General features: G+C 47.3%; 1 protein-coding gene across 5 annotated transcripts in view; it reads left to right on the top strand.

The window, feature by feature from the left end:
- LOC135255816 (follistatin-related protein 5-like) overlaps positions 1-17,407 on the top strand; it is a 174,632-nt gene that overhangs the window by 150,167 nt on the left and 7,058 nt on the right. For 3 of the 5 annotated variants that reach the window (XM_064337489.1, XM_064337484.1, XM_064337488.1), the window contains exons 11-15: positions 2,403-2,429; positions 3,297-3,415; positions 8,048-8,197; positions 13,345-13,452; positions 15,352-15,476. In XM_064337489.1, the coding sequence (XP_064193559.1) occupies positions 2,403-2,429; positions 3,297-3,415; positions 8,048-8,197; positions 13,345-13,452; positions 15,352-15,476 (529 nt within the window). The remainder of the gene's footprint in view (positions 1-2,402; positions 2,430-3,296; positions 3,416-8,047; positions 8,198-13,344; positions 13,453-15,351; positions 15,477-17,407) is intronic. The other 2 variants (XM_064337486.1, XM_064337487.1) reach the window with 2 other exon arrangements.

The following is a 17,407-nucleotide window of genomic DNA, read 5'->3' as shown; positions in this document are numbered from 1 at the left end:
TTTGGTTTTTACTTAATAGTCCGACCGCTCTCGTGTACCTTCATACTCATACGTATCTATGCAGAATATAAGTAATTCTTACGGCTCAGAATCAGGACTCAAAGGCATTGCGACATGTATCGATGCTCTGTTTTTCATCAGTGTTATAACTGAAAAACAAAAGTATCAATAAAATTGCTACGTTCCATTTTCCCTTTGATTGATTTCGGGTCTGTTTTGATCTCGACCCAGGCAGGCTGTGGTGGAGCGTTTGTGTGGGGTAACGTACGACTTTCCACACCGCTGCCGGAGAACGCGGGTTTTTCGGTTGGTACAGAAACCTCTGCCTCAGTTGCTGAGTGGCTGCGGCCTCTCTGCGTCGTTACTGCATATTAGACTGTGAATGTGTAGTACCATACAGTATGTGTTGCTAATAGATACTGTAGCCTGTTGCGCTAGGTACACTGGTGCTATAATTACAGTAAGGAGCGCTGTAAATGCAAGTATGCAGCACATTTAAAAAAAAATAATAAAATCATAAACAGAAAATGTGCAATTAATCATTTAAAACGCAACCAGTGTGTACGTGTGTGTGTGTGTGTGTCTGTGTGCGTAAGTATATATATATAATATATAGCCTACTATGAAAAATACCAGCCCAGAATACTGTTGGAATGGGACAAATGGAATGATGTTCCGATGGAAATGATCACAGGTGTCCGGTTTCCCATTTTCCGGCCGAGCGATCTATCCAAATGGCGGAAAGCTTTACGCCCCTTATTTCGGGAATAAGCTGACCGGGCAAAAAAAAATAAAATAAAATGAAATCAAAGAGACTCCGTCAGAGTGCTTTTTGGCTTTTTGATGATGGCGCTCTACGGGGGGACTAAATCAAGCCCTTTAAAGAGGGCCGAGAGAAGAGGCCGCTGGCTCTTCGGGAGAACGGGCGAGAGTCATCAGCTCGGGAGTGAACGCCTCTTCTTCGCCGTCTGACCCAGAATGCATCGGCGCACGGCGACCAGGACCACGCAGGGGTCGCCCCGCCATTCCGGTGACCCGGCTAAATGCCCAATCCGGCTTTCTCCAACGTGCCACGTAATCATCCCCTGATTTAACTGGCTAAAAAAAAAAAGATGTTCTCTCCCCCTCTCCACCTTAGCTAATGTGTTGAGTGTTCTGGCGCAAAATGGCTGCCGTGCATCACCCAGGTGGGTGCTACACATTGGTGGTGGGCGAGGTGAGTTCCCTCTCATCACTGTGAAGCACTTTGAGCGTTCGGAAAAGTGCTGTGTAAATGCAATGATTCATTCATTCATTTAATTCATTCATTCATTCATTCATTCATTCATTCCCGCGTAACGGTGGCGTGATGCAGCGTTAGCACTTATCTCTGTGAAACGCATGGGGGTGAGGTTCATTTCGGTCAGGCCCGATAAGGGACTACACGCACTAGCAGGAGTGGGGCATTAATCCTGTCCTGCGGGGGGCGTGGGGGGGAGGCCAGGGGGGTTGGGGAGGGGGGGTTGGGCACGGGGGGCTGGGGGGGGGGGTGTTTATATCACGTATCCAGGCGCGGCGGCGCGCGGCTCTACTCATGCATTAAACCGTGCGATCAGCACATTAAAACACAAACGAGCGCAGGCTCGTCCATGGAGCCCTGTTGATCTTTTTTTTCGATGCAATTTTTTCTTTCTTTTTTTTTCCAGTTCACTTTTTTTCCCCCATAATTACGTACTCATGTATTTTTCAGAGCACTTGATCCAATCTCCACTCTGTGGAAAGTTAGAAATCAACGGTTTGATTTCATGCGCTGGATTTCAATTAATCAGTTCTGCATGCTTTTTTATTATTAGTATGAATAAGAGTGCTGTAAAATGAAAACTCATGGATAGTATCTAGTTTGCGTGTTGAATGTTTCTGATGTATTTTATTAATGGTACATCACGGTGATGTGATACCGTTTATGGTTAATGAAAATGCGGTATTTATTACACGACTGCCTTTATGGTCTCTGTCCATATTGAATTATGCACAGGGGGTTTGACGAGTGGTTGTAATCTGCTAAGGGGCTTAAACAGGATGTTTGATGTTTAATGATATCAGGCAAGCCTAGCTGGAGACGTGCACATTCGCATGCTAGTTTTCGGTCAGTCAGAAAGCAGTAGTGTTGGCGTATCCCACGTTTTCGTCAGAGATGGGTTATTTGAGAGCGAGGACCCCGCAGAGGGGTCAGGGTGCTGGGTGGGACACCGCTGGTTTTCCCCTGTGTGTGGTGCTCTGTGATGATGATGATGATGATGATGATGTCACTGGTCTCTCACTTCAGCGTCAGCAGCTCAACAGAGGCTTCCTGTTCACCACACTGTTACCCTTTATTTATTTATTTATTTATTTATTTTCCTCTTTTTTCTCTCCTGCTTCAGTGGCCAACATTCTCTGGAGAGAAGAAGGTACTTATGCATGTCATACATCCTGTCATATCACATATGAGATGGACCTAACAGATTACATATATGACGCTCCTAACATGTTACGTATACGATGCACGTGTCATACCACATACTGTATATGGTGTTGTATCTACTGCTTTTCTGTACATTGTGTCATATTTTAAGGATGTTATATGTTCAGTTTTCTTCTTTTTTTTTTTTTTTGCATTGTCTAATTTTGTCTTTTTTTCCCCCATGTTATAGTAAATGGCCATAATCCCTGTGTAATTGTTGTGTAATTGCAGTGTAATCGCAGTGTAATTACATTGTTAGATACTACTGTTGTTAACAGTTTGTCATGTGTTGTTTTCCATGCAATTTGACTACAGATGCCACATTAGCCACGGTCATAATCGCAAGTGCTAATGAGCTAATTAATTTCCATTTTACCATAACACTCATAACATGAACCAGCATTCAGAGAGCAATGTTCAAATGTTTGAATGCCATTTTTTTTAACAGTCTCATTATTCAGCTATGAGTATTGTGTATGTGCAGTAGTTACACGATAACAACCATGTAATTACAATGTAATTACACACAGGGTTTAAAATGGAGTAGCCTACACACACAGTGTTTGTTCTAATTGCACAGATTTATTTATTTATTTTGGCTACTTTGTGTGAAGTGCAGACTTGAGAGCTTTGACTGTGTCATGCCTAATAGATTTATTTATTTGTTTGTTTGTTTGAAAGGGAAAAATGGACAGTTACTAACTACCCCAGAATTGGCTTGACAGCTGCTGTAAATGTCACCTGTAGTCCCTTGGCAGGTAAAGATGTGTGGCTCTTTTTTTTTTTTCCTTTTTTTTTTTTTTGTCTTTTGCAGGTCTCGGGGTCAGCAACATGTTCTACGTGTTCTACGAGGACGGCGTTAAGGTCATCCAGCCCGTGCAGTGCGAGATCCAGAGGCACATCCGACCCAGTGAGAGGCTTCTGGGCCTGCAGGTGAGGGGGCCCGCAAGTGAGGGGGGTCTGCAGGTGAGGGGCGAGGTGAGGGCCTGCAGGTGAGGGCTGCAGGTGAGGGGGCCTGCAGGTGAGGGCCGCAGGTGAGGGGGCCTGCAGGTGAGGGGGGCCGCAGGTGCGGGGGCCCGCAGGTGAGGGGGGCCCGCAGGTGAGGGGGGCCTGCAGGTGAGGGGGGCCCGCTGCCCGTGGAGAGTAAATTTAGGAACAAATCGAGATTACGGCAGGCAGCCCCCCCCCCCCAAAACCAGCCCCACGTTTTTATTAACACGCCAGGTCGCTGCAAGACACCCCTGAACGTCCGAAAAATGATTCGTGACTCATGTAAGTTCTCTAACTGGGGCAGGGGGGGGTCTGGGGAGGAGGGGCTGGGGTAGGCAAACAAACATGACATTATTATGTATATTCTTTTGTTATCCTGATGCATTGCGTAGTTAATTTTATGAGTTGTGAGCTGTCGAGCGGTGCTGGGCTCTCCCTTGCCTCACACAGCAGATCTTTGATGGGTTTATTCATTATTCCTGCCAGGCCCCACAAATAGCGGGGCTTGGAATTCAGCGCATGTACAGTATTATTTTGATTTTTTTTTTTTTTTGGATTTTATTCTCGGCGCGGACCTCAGAGCTTTCTGTGAGCGGCCTTTCATTTGAGCGGTAATGCTGCGTGGAGAGAGCGCGGAGACGGGGGGAGGGGGGCGGAGGGGGGCTGGAGGCGAGAGCGGCGTATTAGAAAATCAATCAAACGCAACTGAATGAGTGTCACACACACCGTCTGGAGCTGAGAGGGGAGAGAGCAAGGGTGGGAATGTGAGTCCATGCTTTTCAGAACCCCCACTCTGCCCCCCCCCCCCCATAAAGAAATAATATGAAAGGGATGTGTAATGTTCATGTAACATTACGTGTGTGTGTGCTGTGAGTGTGTGTGTGGGTGTGCGTGTGCTGTGTGTGTGTGTGTGTGTGTGCTGTGAGTGTGTGTGTGTGTGTGTGTCTATGTGTGTCTGTCTCTCTGTTTGTCTGCATGTCTGTCTGTGTGTATGCGTGTATGCATGTGTGTTTATGTGTATGTGCGTGTGTGTGCATGTGTTTCTGTGTGAGTGCTTGCGTGTATGTGTGTGCACGTGTGTGTGTGTGCATGTGCGCGTGTGTGTGTGTCTCTGTCTATGTGTGTGTGTGTCTGTCTGTGCGCGCTATATGTTAGTAAGGTTAAGGTTATTTGTGTACAGTGTTTAAAACCCCATACACGGCAGGTATTTTATACAGTGCATTTCTGAATGCGCTTTGTGCTATATCAGCCATACTGCAAGCGTCCTGTCTGATTTGAGAGAAACCACAGGCGACAGGAACGACAGGCCTCTCCATTTCAGCGCCTCAGCAATGCTGTGTGTTCTGCGCAGTTCAGCGCAGTGCAGCGCAGTTCAGCGCAGTTCGGCGCAGTTCCACGCAGTTCGGCGCAGTTCAGCGCAGTTCGGCACAGTTCGGCGCAGTGCAGCGCAGTTCAGCGCAGTTTAAAGTAATGCGACGCGATATCTGCGTCGGACGAGAGCCGCGGAGCCGCTGGAGGAGATCGGTGCCAGATGGCGTGTCCCCCCCCCTCCCCCCCCACCCCCCGCCAAAAACGCGCCGCGCCGAATTAGCGAAAAGTATTTCTGTCTCAGGCCGAGGGGCATCCTCGCAAATTATCGATGCGCCACAGTTTACGAAACAGCGTGGGGCTGTCACATAGCCACCCACGTGTGAGGACGGGGTGCAGAGTGATGAGATTACACAGTAAAAAAAGGTACAGTTCAACTAATTCAACTCTAACAGTGTTAAATCCATCTCTTAACAGATAACATTCTTCCATCCATTATTAATACCCGCTTGTCCTGGTCAGGGTCGTGGGGGGGGGGGGTGCTGGAGCCTATATCCCAGTGTGCATTGGGCAAGAGGCAGGAATACACCCTGGACAGGCTGCCAATCTGTCACAGGGCACACACATACCGTTCACTCACAGAGTCATATCTACAGGCAATTTTTAGAGTCTCCAGTTAACCTAACCTGCATGTCTTCGGACTGTGGGGAGGAAACCGGAGTACCCGGAGGAAACCCACGCGGACACGGGGAGAACATGTAAACTCCACACAGAAAGGCCCCGGGCGGGATTCAAACCCACAACCTTTCTTTCTGTGAGGCGACAGTGCCACCCACTGCACCCTGCCACCCTAACATATATAATTTGGTCCCTACTGGGAGTAAAGGGGAAAGGTGGAGAATCACTAACAATCACTAATAATTAGATAGTTCCTCCCTCGTCTCCCAGCTGTACAAAAGGCACACGCTGGGTCACTAGAAGTCGAGAAGTCGTTAAAGTCGAGACGCCGTCGCAAAGACAGAAAACGAAACGCTGGCATCCTGCTGTGAATCGCTTTATGAATCTATAAGAATAACTGGAAGCAGATTAAATTTAATCTGCGCTGTTCCTCTTGTACGTGAAATGGTGTTTCTCAAAAGGTAATCACAACACAAAGGACCATCGTCGCACCACCATGATTTAATACGCTCTTTACCGCTGTCGCTTGGACTGGTGACGGGAGGGCAGACAGAAGCTCCCCGATTCGCCGAAATGGGCGGCTAACGGATGATGTCAGTGCGACTTCCTGGTTTTGAATATTTATAAGCGCTTTGCCTCGGAGGGAAAAAATTAATAAATTGCACGATTAGTTCCAGTGTGTCAGTTGATTGACAGCTGACAGCTGACCATTGCGGTTCCGCCCATTAATGGGACTGACGGTTGGACACATGCCACGCATTAACGACTGCGTGGGGTTTCCATGGCAATGTCTTCCTTATGCTGACCGCCTAATGGGATGATCACATCTACACCTGGTCGGCCTGGAAACCAGTGACATTACATTAGCATGACATCAGAGGCATTTAGCAGACGCTCTTATCCAGTGCGACTTACATAACCTTTTACACAGCATTTACAGTGCGCCTTGCTTGGGCGGACACAGTGGCACGGTGGTTAGCACTGTCGCCTCACAGCAAGAAGGTCGTGGGTTCGAATCTCGGCTTGGGGCCGTTCTGCGCGGAGTTTGCATGTTCTCCCCGCGTTCGCGTGGGTTTACTCTGGGCACTCCGGTTTCCTCCCACACTCAAAGACATGCATGTTAGGTGCGCTCCTGCAGTTGCCCTTGACCAAGGCACTGGTCCCCGGGCGCTGCACTGCGGCTGCCTACTGCCCCTAAGTAACTAGGATGGGTCAAAATGCAGAGGACAAATTACCCCACGGGGTTCAATAAAGTATATTTTTATCTTTTGCTCAACGGTATAATGGCAGTGTCCTACTTGGGAATCAAACCTATGACCTTTAGGTTACAAGAGCAGCTCCTAACCCATTATACTACGTCTGGAAGGGCTTGAAAATTTTAATTTGCCATAGGTTTCATTGAAAGGAAAGTGACATGTTGAGAAAGCATCATTTTCCTGTCAGATTTGAATAACGGTTGGTGCAAGGTTTGCACCCAGGGGGTGTAATCCACCACATTTGATTCATTGGTATAAGAAAACATCCTTAGTACACCAAAGGAAAGTGAATAACCACATATTATTCAACAAACTGTCAGTTCTATAAATTGATGGTAATGGAGAAAATGACAGGTTAAAGTACATAATTGCCCCAGGGGAAAATAATCGAAAGTAAAAATACAGACATTTAAAAAGAAGTATGTCACATTTGGTGCACTTGTAAAAATATCACATACAGGTACATGCTTTTTCAAATTATGTATTTCCACGTAGGTGCATACATGCACATATGCATGAACGTACATGCACACAGGACACCCATTGTTCTTCAAATGATATATTCACACTGATGCGCATACTCACACGCATATATACACATACAGCACATGCACACAGGACAGCATTCTTCTTCATATGACGCATTTACGCACACACATGAATACATGTACATGCACACAGAACTCCGCAGTAACCGATGTTATACTGTCTTTACATGGTGTTCCGCACTGTCAGCATCTTTTTAAAATGGTTCCTGCTGCCTGTGTGTACAGTGCGTAAATATTTAGTGTCTCTAAGTGTTATACTGTGAATAAAATGGCTTCTAATTAATGGGACCATAATATATTACTACGAGTACTACTATGATTACAACAACCACTACTACACCTAGTACAATAACTTTTCAATACTGCTCCTGCTAACATGACTACTGCTACAACTTCTGCTATCCATGAAAGATTTACTACTGCTATGATTACTACTACAACCACTATTACTGCGACCACTTCTACTACTACTACCACCACCACTACTACTGCGACTACTACTACAACCACTATTTCTGTGACCACTATTACTTCTATTACTATTACTACTACTACTAATACTAATACTGCTATTACTACCACTACTACTACTACAACCACTATTACTGTGACCACTATTGCTACCACTACTAGTTCTCTTCATTATGTTATGTTATGTTGCTTATTTAACTGCTAATACTGCTGCTACTATTACAGTTGTGACAGTGATTGGTGCTGCTGTGCATTTTGCGGTGCGTGTGCCGCCTGTCGTTGTGTTTACTGTGTTTCACGGGTCTTCTCTGCAGCAGGAGGTTTGCCCAAAATCTGCGGGCGACGCCGAGCAGAAGTGCGTCTGGGCCTCCGCGGTCAACGTGAAGGACAAGTACATCTACGCCAGCCAGCCCACCCTCGGCCGCGTCCTGATCGTGGACATTCAGTCCCAGAAGGCCGTGCAGGTAAGAGACATAGTGTTTTCGTCCTGCTCTTTTTTTAAAAAAAAGAAAATAAATCGCGAACGGCGAAGCGACAGAGTGCTGAGAACAAGCAGAAGTATTGTGGGTGTGTGTGGCACGAGGCGTGGATAAAATGCATGTACTGTAGTGGCATTGTGTGTGTAATGTTATATTAAACGCTCTTATCCAGAGCGACTAACGCAACTTTTACTCACTTAGCATTTACATTGCATCCAATCACATTAACTTCCCAATTTCAATTTCAATTCATTCAAATTCAATCAATTCGTTCAAATTCTACATTCCAATTCAAATTTTAATTTAACTAACAAATTCACTAGCATTCATTCATCATTCAATTCAATTCAATTCAAATTCAATTCAAATTCAATTCAAATTCAATTCAAACTTTATTTGTCCCCGAGGGGCAGTTGCAGAGGCACGTAGAGTATTACGATTAACAAGTAACACAATACAGGAGACAAATTAAATATACAGCTGGACATACCATTTATACAGCTGGACATATAAGCAATGCAGGTTAAGTACCTTGCTTAAGGGCTCAAGGGTACAACAGCGGTGTCCTACCTGGGAATCGAACCCGAGACCTTTAGGTTACTTGGCCAGGTTCTGTAATATACTGCCCTGCTGCCCGTAAATTGAATATTATATTTGCAGGTAAAAGCCGTTTTACTGTATCTGGGACTTGATCAAAATATACAGTGTGTAAATCCACACTGGCCTACATTGAATTGGCGTTTGTCCTTAAACACTTTACCTTCAGATTTAAGGACAAAAGTTGTTTGAATCCAGGCCAGAGTTTTATTGTGCTATTTGAAAAGTTAAATGCTGAACTTGAATATAAATGTAAAACAAAAGCACTGTCTGTTTTAACCCGAATTTCTTGTTGAAAAATAAGCGCTGCTTAGCACTAATAGTCTAATATTCTCAAGACAAATTGATGACATTGCGTTGCCGTGTTCTTGCTCGTCTCATTGCAATTTGTTCTACTCCTAGCACGCAGAATTCATTATTATGACTGCGTCCATTACCCTAACAAATGTCCTTCTGCTGCTTAGTTACAGACTGAGTGCGAGTTATTTATTTGCCTGCGTTATCCACAATTAAAACATAATGAACCGCCTTTGTGTCAAATCATCGTTAAAAAAATGCGGGTCTAAACGACAAACCCATAGCTTTATTGGAGCTGAAATTACTGTTAAAAATTGTTCTAATCGTTTTCTCCAGGAAGTATGACTGCTCTCTGTCGACATAATTCACTGCGGTTTAAAGCATAATCCAGCCGCTTAAATAGTGTTTGTAACTGTTCCGTACTCTCGCTCTGTTGAATTTATATAGCTTGACAGGAGATTCACTTGTCAGTACACATTAAATAAACTTTAGTTATGCGGCAAATCAGCACAGCACTTTTCAGCAACTGTCATTCCGCTTACAGGCCGGTGGCTTTTTATGCCACTGTGAACTCATAACGTTCAGCTTTAAGGCCTCTATCTGCCTCAGTCTAATACCGTACCGTATACATTCTCCAGTGTTCAAATTCTTAGTTTTACAGTTTTTCAAATATTTTTTTCCCCTTTGCCTCTTTCGATTTTTTCCCAATCCGCTCGAGCCGGGCCTGATTGATATTGGCTTGTAGAATTGGATAACACTCAAAATAAAACTTGTGTTGACTCATGATATTTGTGAGGACGCAGAACACATTGCAAGTTTTACTAAACCTGGGTCTCACTGTAACAAGTAACTAGGCCAGACCTTATGGTCTTCATCAAAAGTTATTTTGTATATTTTATGCTCATATATCATCTGGTTCTAAAGCATGATTGTGTTTGGCCCTGAGAGAGGGGAAACTGTTCCCCTCCCAGCAGGGGGCAGTATTTCTGCTATGCCCCCCTGCCTCTCTCTTCCACGCCCCCCTGCCTCTCTCTTCCACACCAGTTCTCCTGCTTGCAGCCGTGACGCAGTCATTAGCTGGTCACCTGGAGCTTTGGCTTCCCCTACAGCACTTAGAGTGCTAGCTGCTACAGTAATTAGCCACCTGGTCCCTCTTCAGCTTTCTAAGAGAGGCAGAGACAGGGAGGGTGGGGCGAGGGGAGAGGGGGGGGGAGAGAAAGAAATGTAGAGAGACAGCAAGAGAGAGTGAGACAGAGAGAGAGAGAGAGGAGGAGAAGGAGGGGAGAGAGAGAGACGAGGAGAGAGAGAGAGAGAGAGGGGGGAGAAGGAGGGAGAGAGCGAGAGAGGGGGAGAAGGAGGGGAGAGAGAGAGAGGGGGGAAGGAGGGAAGAGAGAGAGACAGACAGAGACAGGGAGGGTGGAGCGAGGGGGGGATAGGGAGCTAGAAGAGGGGGGTGGGCAGCAAGAGAGAGAGAGAAGGAGGAGAGAGAGAGAAATGTAGAGAGACCGCGAGAGAGAGTAAGGAGGAGGGAGAGAAATGTAGAGAGAGAGAGAGAGAGAGAGTGAGAGAGGGAAGTGAGAGAAAAGCAAGGGTTTGGCTTTGGACTGTGGAATACCTTTTTCTTTACTTTTTGAAGCTCCACTGTTAGCTTTCCCAATAACGGCCCAGCTCCCACACCGGGTGCACAGCGATCTCTCTCCTGGTGTAAACAGCTCGTCTGTTTTCTGCTGTCTGTGTAACTTTCTAGTTTAAAGTTCTGTGTGAAAAATGTAGTTGTATTTTTTTTTTGCCCCCTCCCCAAAGCATTCAAAGGAGCAATGGGTTTCAGAAGTTTAAAAGAAACAAAACACCTCTGTCAGTTGCACAGAGGGCATAATCAAAGCGTAATTAAGTTACCGCGGAGTCCGGAGTAACTACGGTGTTGTCTATTTATTGTTTTAGTCAATGGAGTCAGTGGAAATGTAATTATTCATTCTCTTGATCCAGTGTGGTTCCTTCCCTCTTTTTTTTTTGTGAAGTTGCTTTCTGAGGAAAGTGCGTTTTGTGAATGCAGATGAGCTGTGCGGAACGTCGCCCGAGCGCTTGAATTTTAAACCGCCGCCGTGCGAACCGAAGCAGGAGCGTGTCTCGCACATCTGTTTCCTCCGGCGGCCATGATAGACCGAGATTATTATTATTTGTTTGATTCCTAGAACCGCGAATGCGCTTGTGTCACCTCCCGTGTGGGGGAAAAAAAAAAGAATTTTGTCAGTCGCTCCTTCAGAGAAATCAGTCTCGGTGTTTCTGTGCGGTCGACGCTTCCCAGACTGCAGTGCGGCTCTCCAGGAAGCGAGAAACGATCGCGGCGCGGATAAAAAGCCCCATGATTTGAGTTTTGAGCAAACGAGATTCGCGAGGTTGCAATCATTAATATTTGTCTTGAAGGAGTGCGCGTTCTCATCCTCAGCACTTCCTGCGCAGTGTGAAACCATCGCCCCCCCCCCGAATCGGTTTGTTATTCAGCAGCTGTGTGGCGCTGCCGAGTTTTGAGCTGCAGCTGTACGCTAGCATTAAACGCTAAAGTTTAATACATGTCGTCCGCTACGTTTGTAGCGCGTTCCGTTTCGCGCGGACGGCGACGCGGCGAAAATATTTGCCGCTGAGATACGAAAAGCGAGAGTGCGAGGAAGCGGTGAACGACGGTCACGACGGCGCACCTGCGTCCGTGGCGACGTGCTCCGCTCGGCCACGCTAAAGCGCCGACGGCCGCCGGCGATCAGCCCGAAGAAAGCCGGAGCGTATCGTATTGTATCGGCGTGCCGGTCTGGAGCCGCGCGTGTCACAGACTCCCCCTGCGATTCCTCCCCGTGTTATTCCGTTATCTCCCGGTGCGAAGATGGCCGAAGGCCTCTCCAACGGGCTGATCACCGTAACTCTTTTGATGGCCGGTGACGCCGGTTTCAGCCGGTTTGAGTAAGGCCGGTCGCTTGGTTACGGTGGCCAGGTGGCCAGGTGTCTCCAGGTGTTTTTGATCCAGCTGTTTTCTAACCCGCCGCACACCGTCTTGCCGGATGCATGTTGGTCTGGCATTTCTGAAACGAGTGTAAAAAGATGTAAATACAATCTCACAGTGTTATGTACCTAAATCTTAAAATATTTACATCAGATTAATGTGTCGTTTCAGCTGGTAGCCGGCCTGTTGGCTGCTTTACTTTCCTCCTACGTGGTATGCAACAACGAAACCCACAACCCCCCAGTACCCAATCACAACCGACCCACCCACCCCCCAGTCAATGCCACAGTGCAGTGTCCTCCTTTTATGGGGTAGTGGACGGGGCCCAACTATGTTCATCAGTTGAAATCTTCCCATCACTGCAGTTGACCACTTCTGTCCAATGAGGTGGTTGATTAATTGTCCATCAGTTAATTTCCAAGACTGAGATATAGTTAATAATTTTTTTGTATAAACACAAATAGAGTAAAATATGTCTATTTTGATGCATGATATGCTTTTAGTCTATTAACCACCAATTGTTCTTCTCGTGGTACTAATAAAGCACTTAACCATTTTGGCATTCTGAATAGTGGTTTTATTAAATTTTTTTTTTTTTAATTGAAAAACCTATTAACAACTACCCGTGTATTGATTGAGCCTGTGTTCGCGCTTTCTCTATTTGACGCAAGTGCATTATTCCACACAAAACTGCCAATATGCAGCTAGTCAAATTCAGGTCACGGAGAAAACAAATTGTTATGGATTTTCATTTGGAAAAGAAAAAAAGAAAAGGAAAAAATTGGTTTGGAAGGTACAGCAATACTACACCGCTGAATTGTGATGTCGGGGGCAGGGGTGGGTGGTGGCTTTTTTTGGGGGGGGGGGGGTATTGTGATCAAAGGCACAGAGTATCGCTGTCTTCTCTGTGTCGCCCGATTTCATCATTTCTGCCCATAGAAAAATATTAACGCATGTGCACCAGCCTAGTGAAACCCTGTGGAAGAAGCTGGACCAATCGCACAGAACTTCTCGGCCTTTACGGGGGCGTGTCCTGAAACCACACCCCTCACAGCACACTACTGATCACATTAACATCATACAGAAAATATCATATACTGGGAGAAACCATACATAATTCAATCATAATTTAAATTTCTGCTGGATTTTTAACGAGGTAGGCGGAGCCTGTCACGGCTGTTCTGATCACACGTCCCTGTCTGAGGTATGTCAGAAAGCAGGCGGCTGTTCTCTTTTGCCGTTGCAGACCGTGAGCACTGACCCTTTCCCCGTGAAGCTGCTCTACGACAAGTCCCACGACCAGGTGTGGGTCCTAAGCTGGGGAGACGCCCAGAAAACCACGCCCACCCTGCAGGTAACTGCACCCATTTTAGCCCTTTGAAGAGTAGGGGAGGTGGGGGGAGGAGGGGTTGGAATGTTTTTTTTTTTTTTAATTCTAAGTGTTCTAGAACTCCACTGCTTTCAGTCACCAGTAGTGATTGTTACATCAGCATTAGAATGTTTAGAACATTCTAACAGTCCAGAATGGGATCAAATGGTATCTGTTGAATAAGCACAGTTGGAGTTGAATTAACACTGGACATTTCACTGTGTGCTACTGTAACGTGGATGCAGTGCATAGCAGTCCACAAGAGCAGCGTTACCTTAAATTGCTGTCAAAATGGATTCCGACCCCCCCCCCAGATAAAGCACAATGTAGTATCCATCAACATTAATGTTGGAGAAACAGAGGGGCTATTCCAAAATCAGCGCAGAGTCAGGTCAAGGATGATTTTGCTCCAACTACAGCTATGAATTTCTTTATTTGCTTAACGATCAACTGTGCATGACTTAAGTTTGCATTTGTGGTTGTACCAATATTACACATGTCTTGGCTGCTGAATAATTCATTATCCAATCCCCGAAGACCTATTAACGAGCGCACCGTGTAATAACTCTGTCACGCTTGCTTTTATTGTCCAATTTTTTTTTAGAGATATTATACATCTTGGGGGAAAAATGAAATGCATATTTATGGTAAGCCAGTGCTAAAGAGGACGGCTCACCTGCTCAATACCCAAGTGAGAGGAGATGTCAAAAAGACTGTCACAGGGAAAAAAGACTAACAAGCATTTACTCAGCTCCGCTTCCCCCAGTGATCTCCTATCACCCGTCTCAGTGCTGCGCTTGCTCCAGTTGGCACTTATCTGTGGTTCCTCCTCTCTGGGGGATGGAGGGAGGGAGGGAAGGGAGGGAGGGAGAGAGAGAGTGTGTGTGCGAGTGCGTGTGTGTATGTCTATACGTATGATAGTGTGTGTGTGTGTGTATGTCTATATGATAGTGTGTCTGTGAGTAGCTGTGTATGTCTGTAGATGCGATAGTGTCTGTCTGTGCGAAGCTGTGTATGTCTGTAGATGTGATAGCGTGTGTGTCTGTGCGCACATGTCTCTCTGAGTAGCTGTGTATGTCTGTAGATGTGATAGAGTGTGTGTGTCTGTGTCTGTGAGTAGCTGTGCACGTCTGTAGATGTGACAGAGTGTGTGTGTGTGTCTGTGTCTGTGAGTAGCTGTGTACGTCTGTAGATGTGATAGAGAGTGTGTGTGTGTGTGTGTGCGTGTGTGTCTGTGTCTGTGAGTAGCTGTGTATGTCTGTAGATGCGATAGTGTCTGTCTGTGCGAAGCTGTGTATGTCTGTAGATGTGATAGCGTGTGTGTCTGTGCGCACATGTCTCTCTCTGAGTAGCTGTGTATGTCTGTAGATGTGATAGAGTGTGTGTGTCTGTGTCTGTGAGTAGCTGTGCACGTCTGTAGATGTGACAGAGTGTGTGTGTGTGTGTCTGTGTCTGTGAGTAGCTGTGTACGTCTGTAGATGTGATAGAGTGTGTGTGTGTGTCTGTGTCTGTGAGTAGCTGTGTACGTCTGTAGATGTGATAGAGAGTGTGTGTGTGTGTGTGCGTGTGTGTCTGTGTCTGTGAGTAGCTGTGCACGTCTGTAGATGTGACAGAGCGTGTGTGCGCATGCTGTAAGTCTGTGCATGCTGCAGGCGGATGTCTCCGGGATCCTCTCATCGATTTTAGATTTCTAGACATATGCCTCCCTCAGACTGGAGACGGCACTTTGATTCACTCCCTGTCCCCGTAATTAAGACTCCCAGGTGCGCGCGGAGGAGAGGATCTCATCTCCTCGTGCGGCGGGAGGGCGCTGAATTATTCATGAGCGCATGTTAAGTGCATTATCCCCCTCCCCCCTCCCCCCCTCCCTCTCTCCCCGTGCAGGTGATCAGTCAGGCCAGCGGTGCCGTCCCCCACCACACGGTGCACACGCAGCCCGTGGGCCGCCGCTTCGACAGGGTGGAGGACTTCTTCATCCCGCCCTCCACCCTCCTCGTCGATCACGTCAGGTAAGAGCGCGAGGGGAGGGAGACCGTGCAAGGGGGGGGGGGGAAATTAACGCCATCTTTTCCCCGACCACCCCGCCCCAAGCCCCCCCCATGCCCCAGGCTCATGCCTACCATGTCCTCTCCCTACCACCCCCCACCTCGACCTCCACCCTCCTCGTCGATCCAGTCAGGTAAGAGCGTGAGGGAGGCCGCGAGGGGGAAAAAACCCACCATCTTTCCCCCTACTCCAACGACTCCTGGCACACCCCCTCCTCTCCCTACCACCCCCTCCTCACCCCCGCCTGCCCCTGGCCCACCCCCTCCTCTCCCTCCACTCCCTGGCCCACCCCTCCTCCCCCACCGCACCCCCTGGCCCCTCCCCCCCCTCCTCTCCCCCCTCCCTCCCCACCCCACCCTGGCCCACCCCCCCTCCCAACAACCGTGCCCACCCTCTACCTCCCGCCTCCCTCCCCCACCACCCAGCTCGCCGAAGCAAACGGTGGTCACGGCGGACGGGCTCTTCCTCCGCGGCCGTGCCAGGAAGCAGATGGTAAGGGCCCCACAGCCGCGCGGGGCTATGCACGGAGCCGCTGCTCTCGCTGAACTAAAGATGACTGACAGCTTTCCACAGGGACCAGGCGGAGTTACAAATGAAAAAGGAACTTTGATCAGCCAAAAATGAACAGTATATTTGTGAATAAGCAAATTAATAGACGTGGCCTAAAGTAACCCCACCAGTTAAGAGTCTGTTTTTAGCCACCCTGGGAGGCAGCCCCGAAGCATGGGTTATCAACTGTGCCTGGTTTTTTTTTTTTTGTTGTTGTTGGAAGGTAGATTTGTTGTAAGGGAAACATTTTGTTATGGGTGCGCTTGGCTCCACGGGGGAGTTGGTGGGGCCGGGGGGGGTGGATGGGTTCCAGGCAGGGGGTACCAGGCAGGGGGGAACAGGCAGGGGCCCATTCTAGTTCAAGGTCCCAGCCTGGCCTACAGGGGGCAGCACTGGGTCCTGCTGACAAAGTCGCAGAACAGCAAAACTGCCCGAGGACTTTTGAGTGTAGCTGTGCCCCTCCGCTCCCACTTCTCGTTATTAATTCATCTGTCCGGCGAGCTCCTGTTTGCTTACCAAAACGCCTTTGAAGATACGACCGCACCACAGAATATAAAGCAAAAATAATCATTACTCAGTAAGAACAGCCTGTGCTGCGGTCATGCACCAGTGGATTACAAGCTTTTGTGCTTAAGGCATTATTATATTTTATTTAGTTATACGCTATTTATAGCCAAATCCGATTTACAGTGTCATTGTAACTACTCTTCAACTGCTACAGTCCTGTATGTATCCATATTGTATATTCTAGTAATTAATGTGTAAGATATGCTTATGGGTAGTGTGATAGCAAAGTAATGACACAGTAGTTACCATGAATAGACCCACTACATAACCATTGCCCAGCTCCCCACTCTAAGCCTGCCCTCATCTTTATAATCTAATTGCATGGATTGTGTATTCAAGTCTGCTCATGTGCTAAATAATGTTTGTGGGTAGTTGCAATATTCTTCCCTTCCCTTGGATGTATTACTGGAGCGGCTCATAAGATGCCTGTGGGCAAGCCGGACCCATGTATTCTTCTTCCTGAGGCAGCTCTTATGAGGTTAGACAGGGAGAGCCGCATAAGCGCCCCCTAGTGGCAGTCGAGTGCCGCTTCGCCGTGAACGCTGCAGCCCCGGGATAAATCAACAGGTTTATGCGCGGCTGCGTCCGTTCCTCACCGCCCCCGCTGGCGGAAGGGGGGGGGGGGGGGTAATGGAGATCAGATTTAGCGGTAATGGAGATCTTTTTGTCCGCGCACAATCGCCGTTCGTTTACGGCTGATTCTTCAGCTGTTATTATTATTATTATTATTATTCAAAGTGGCTCTCGTATGATTCACCTCATGTGGAGAGCTTCACCT

Source organism: Anguilla rostrata, chromosome 5, assembly GCF_018555375.3.
Source record: "Anguilla rostrata isolate EN2019 chromosome 5, ASM1855537v3, whole genome shotgun sequence".
NCBI lineage: Eukaryota > Metazoa > Chordata > Actinopteri > Anguilliformes > Anguillidae > Anguilla > Anguilla rostrata.
Note: the sequence above shows the minus strand (reverse complement) of the source record. Positions and strands in the feature narration are given on the sequence as shown.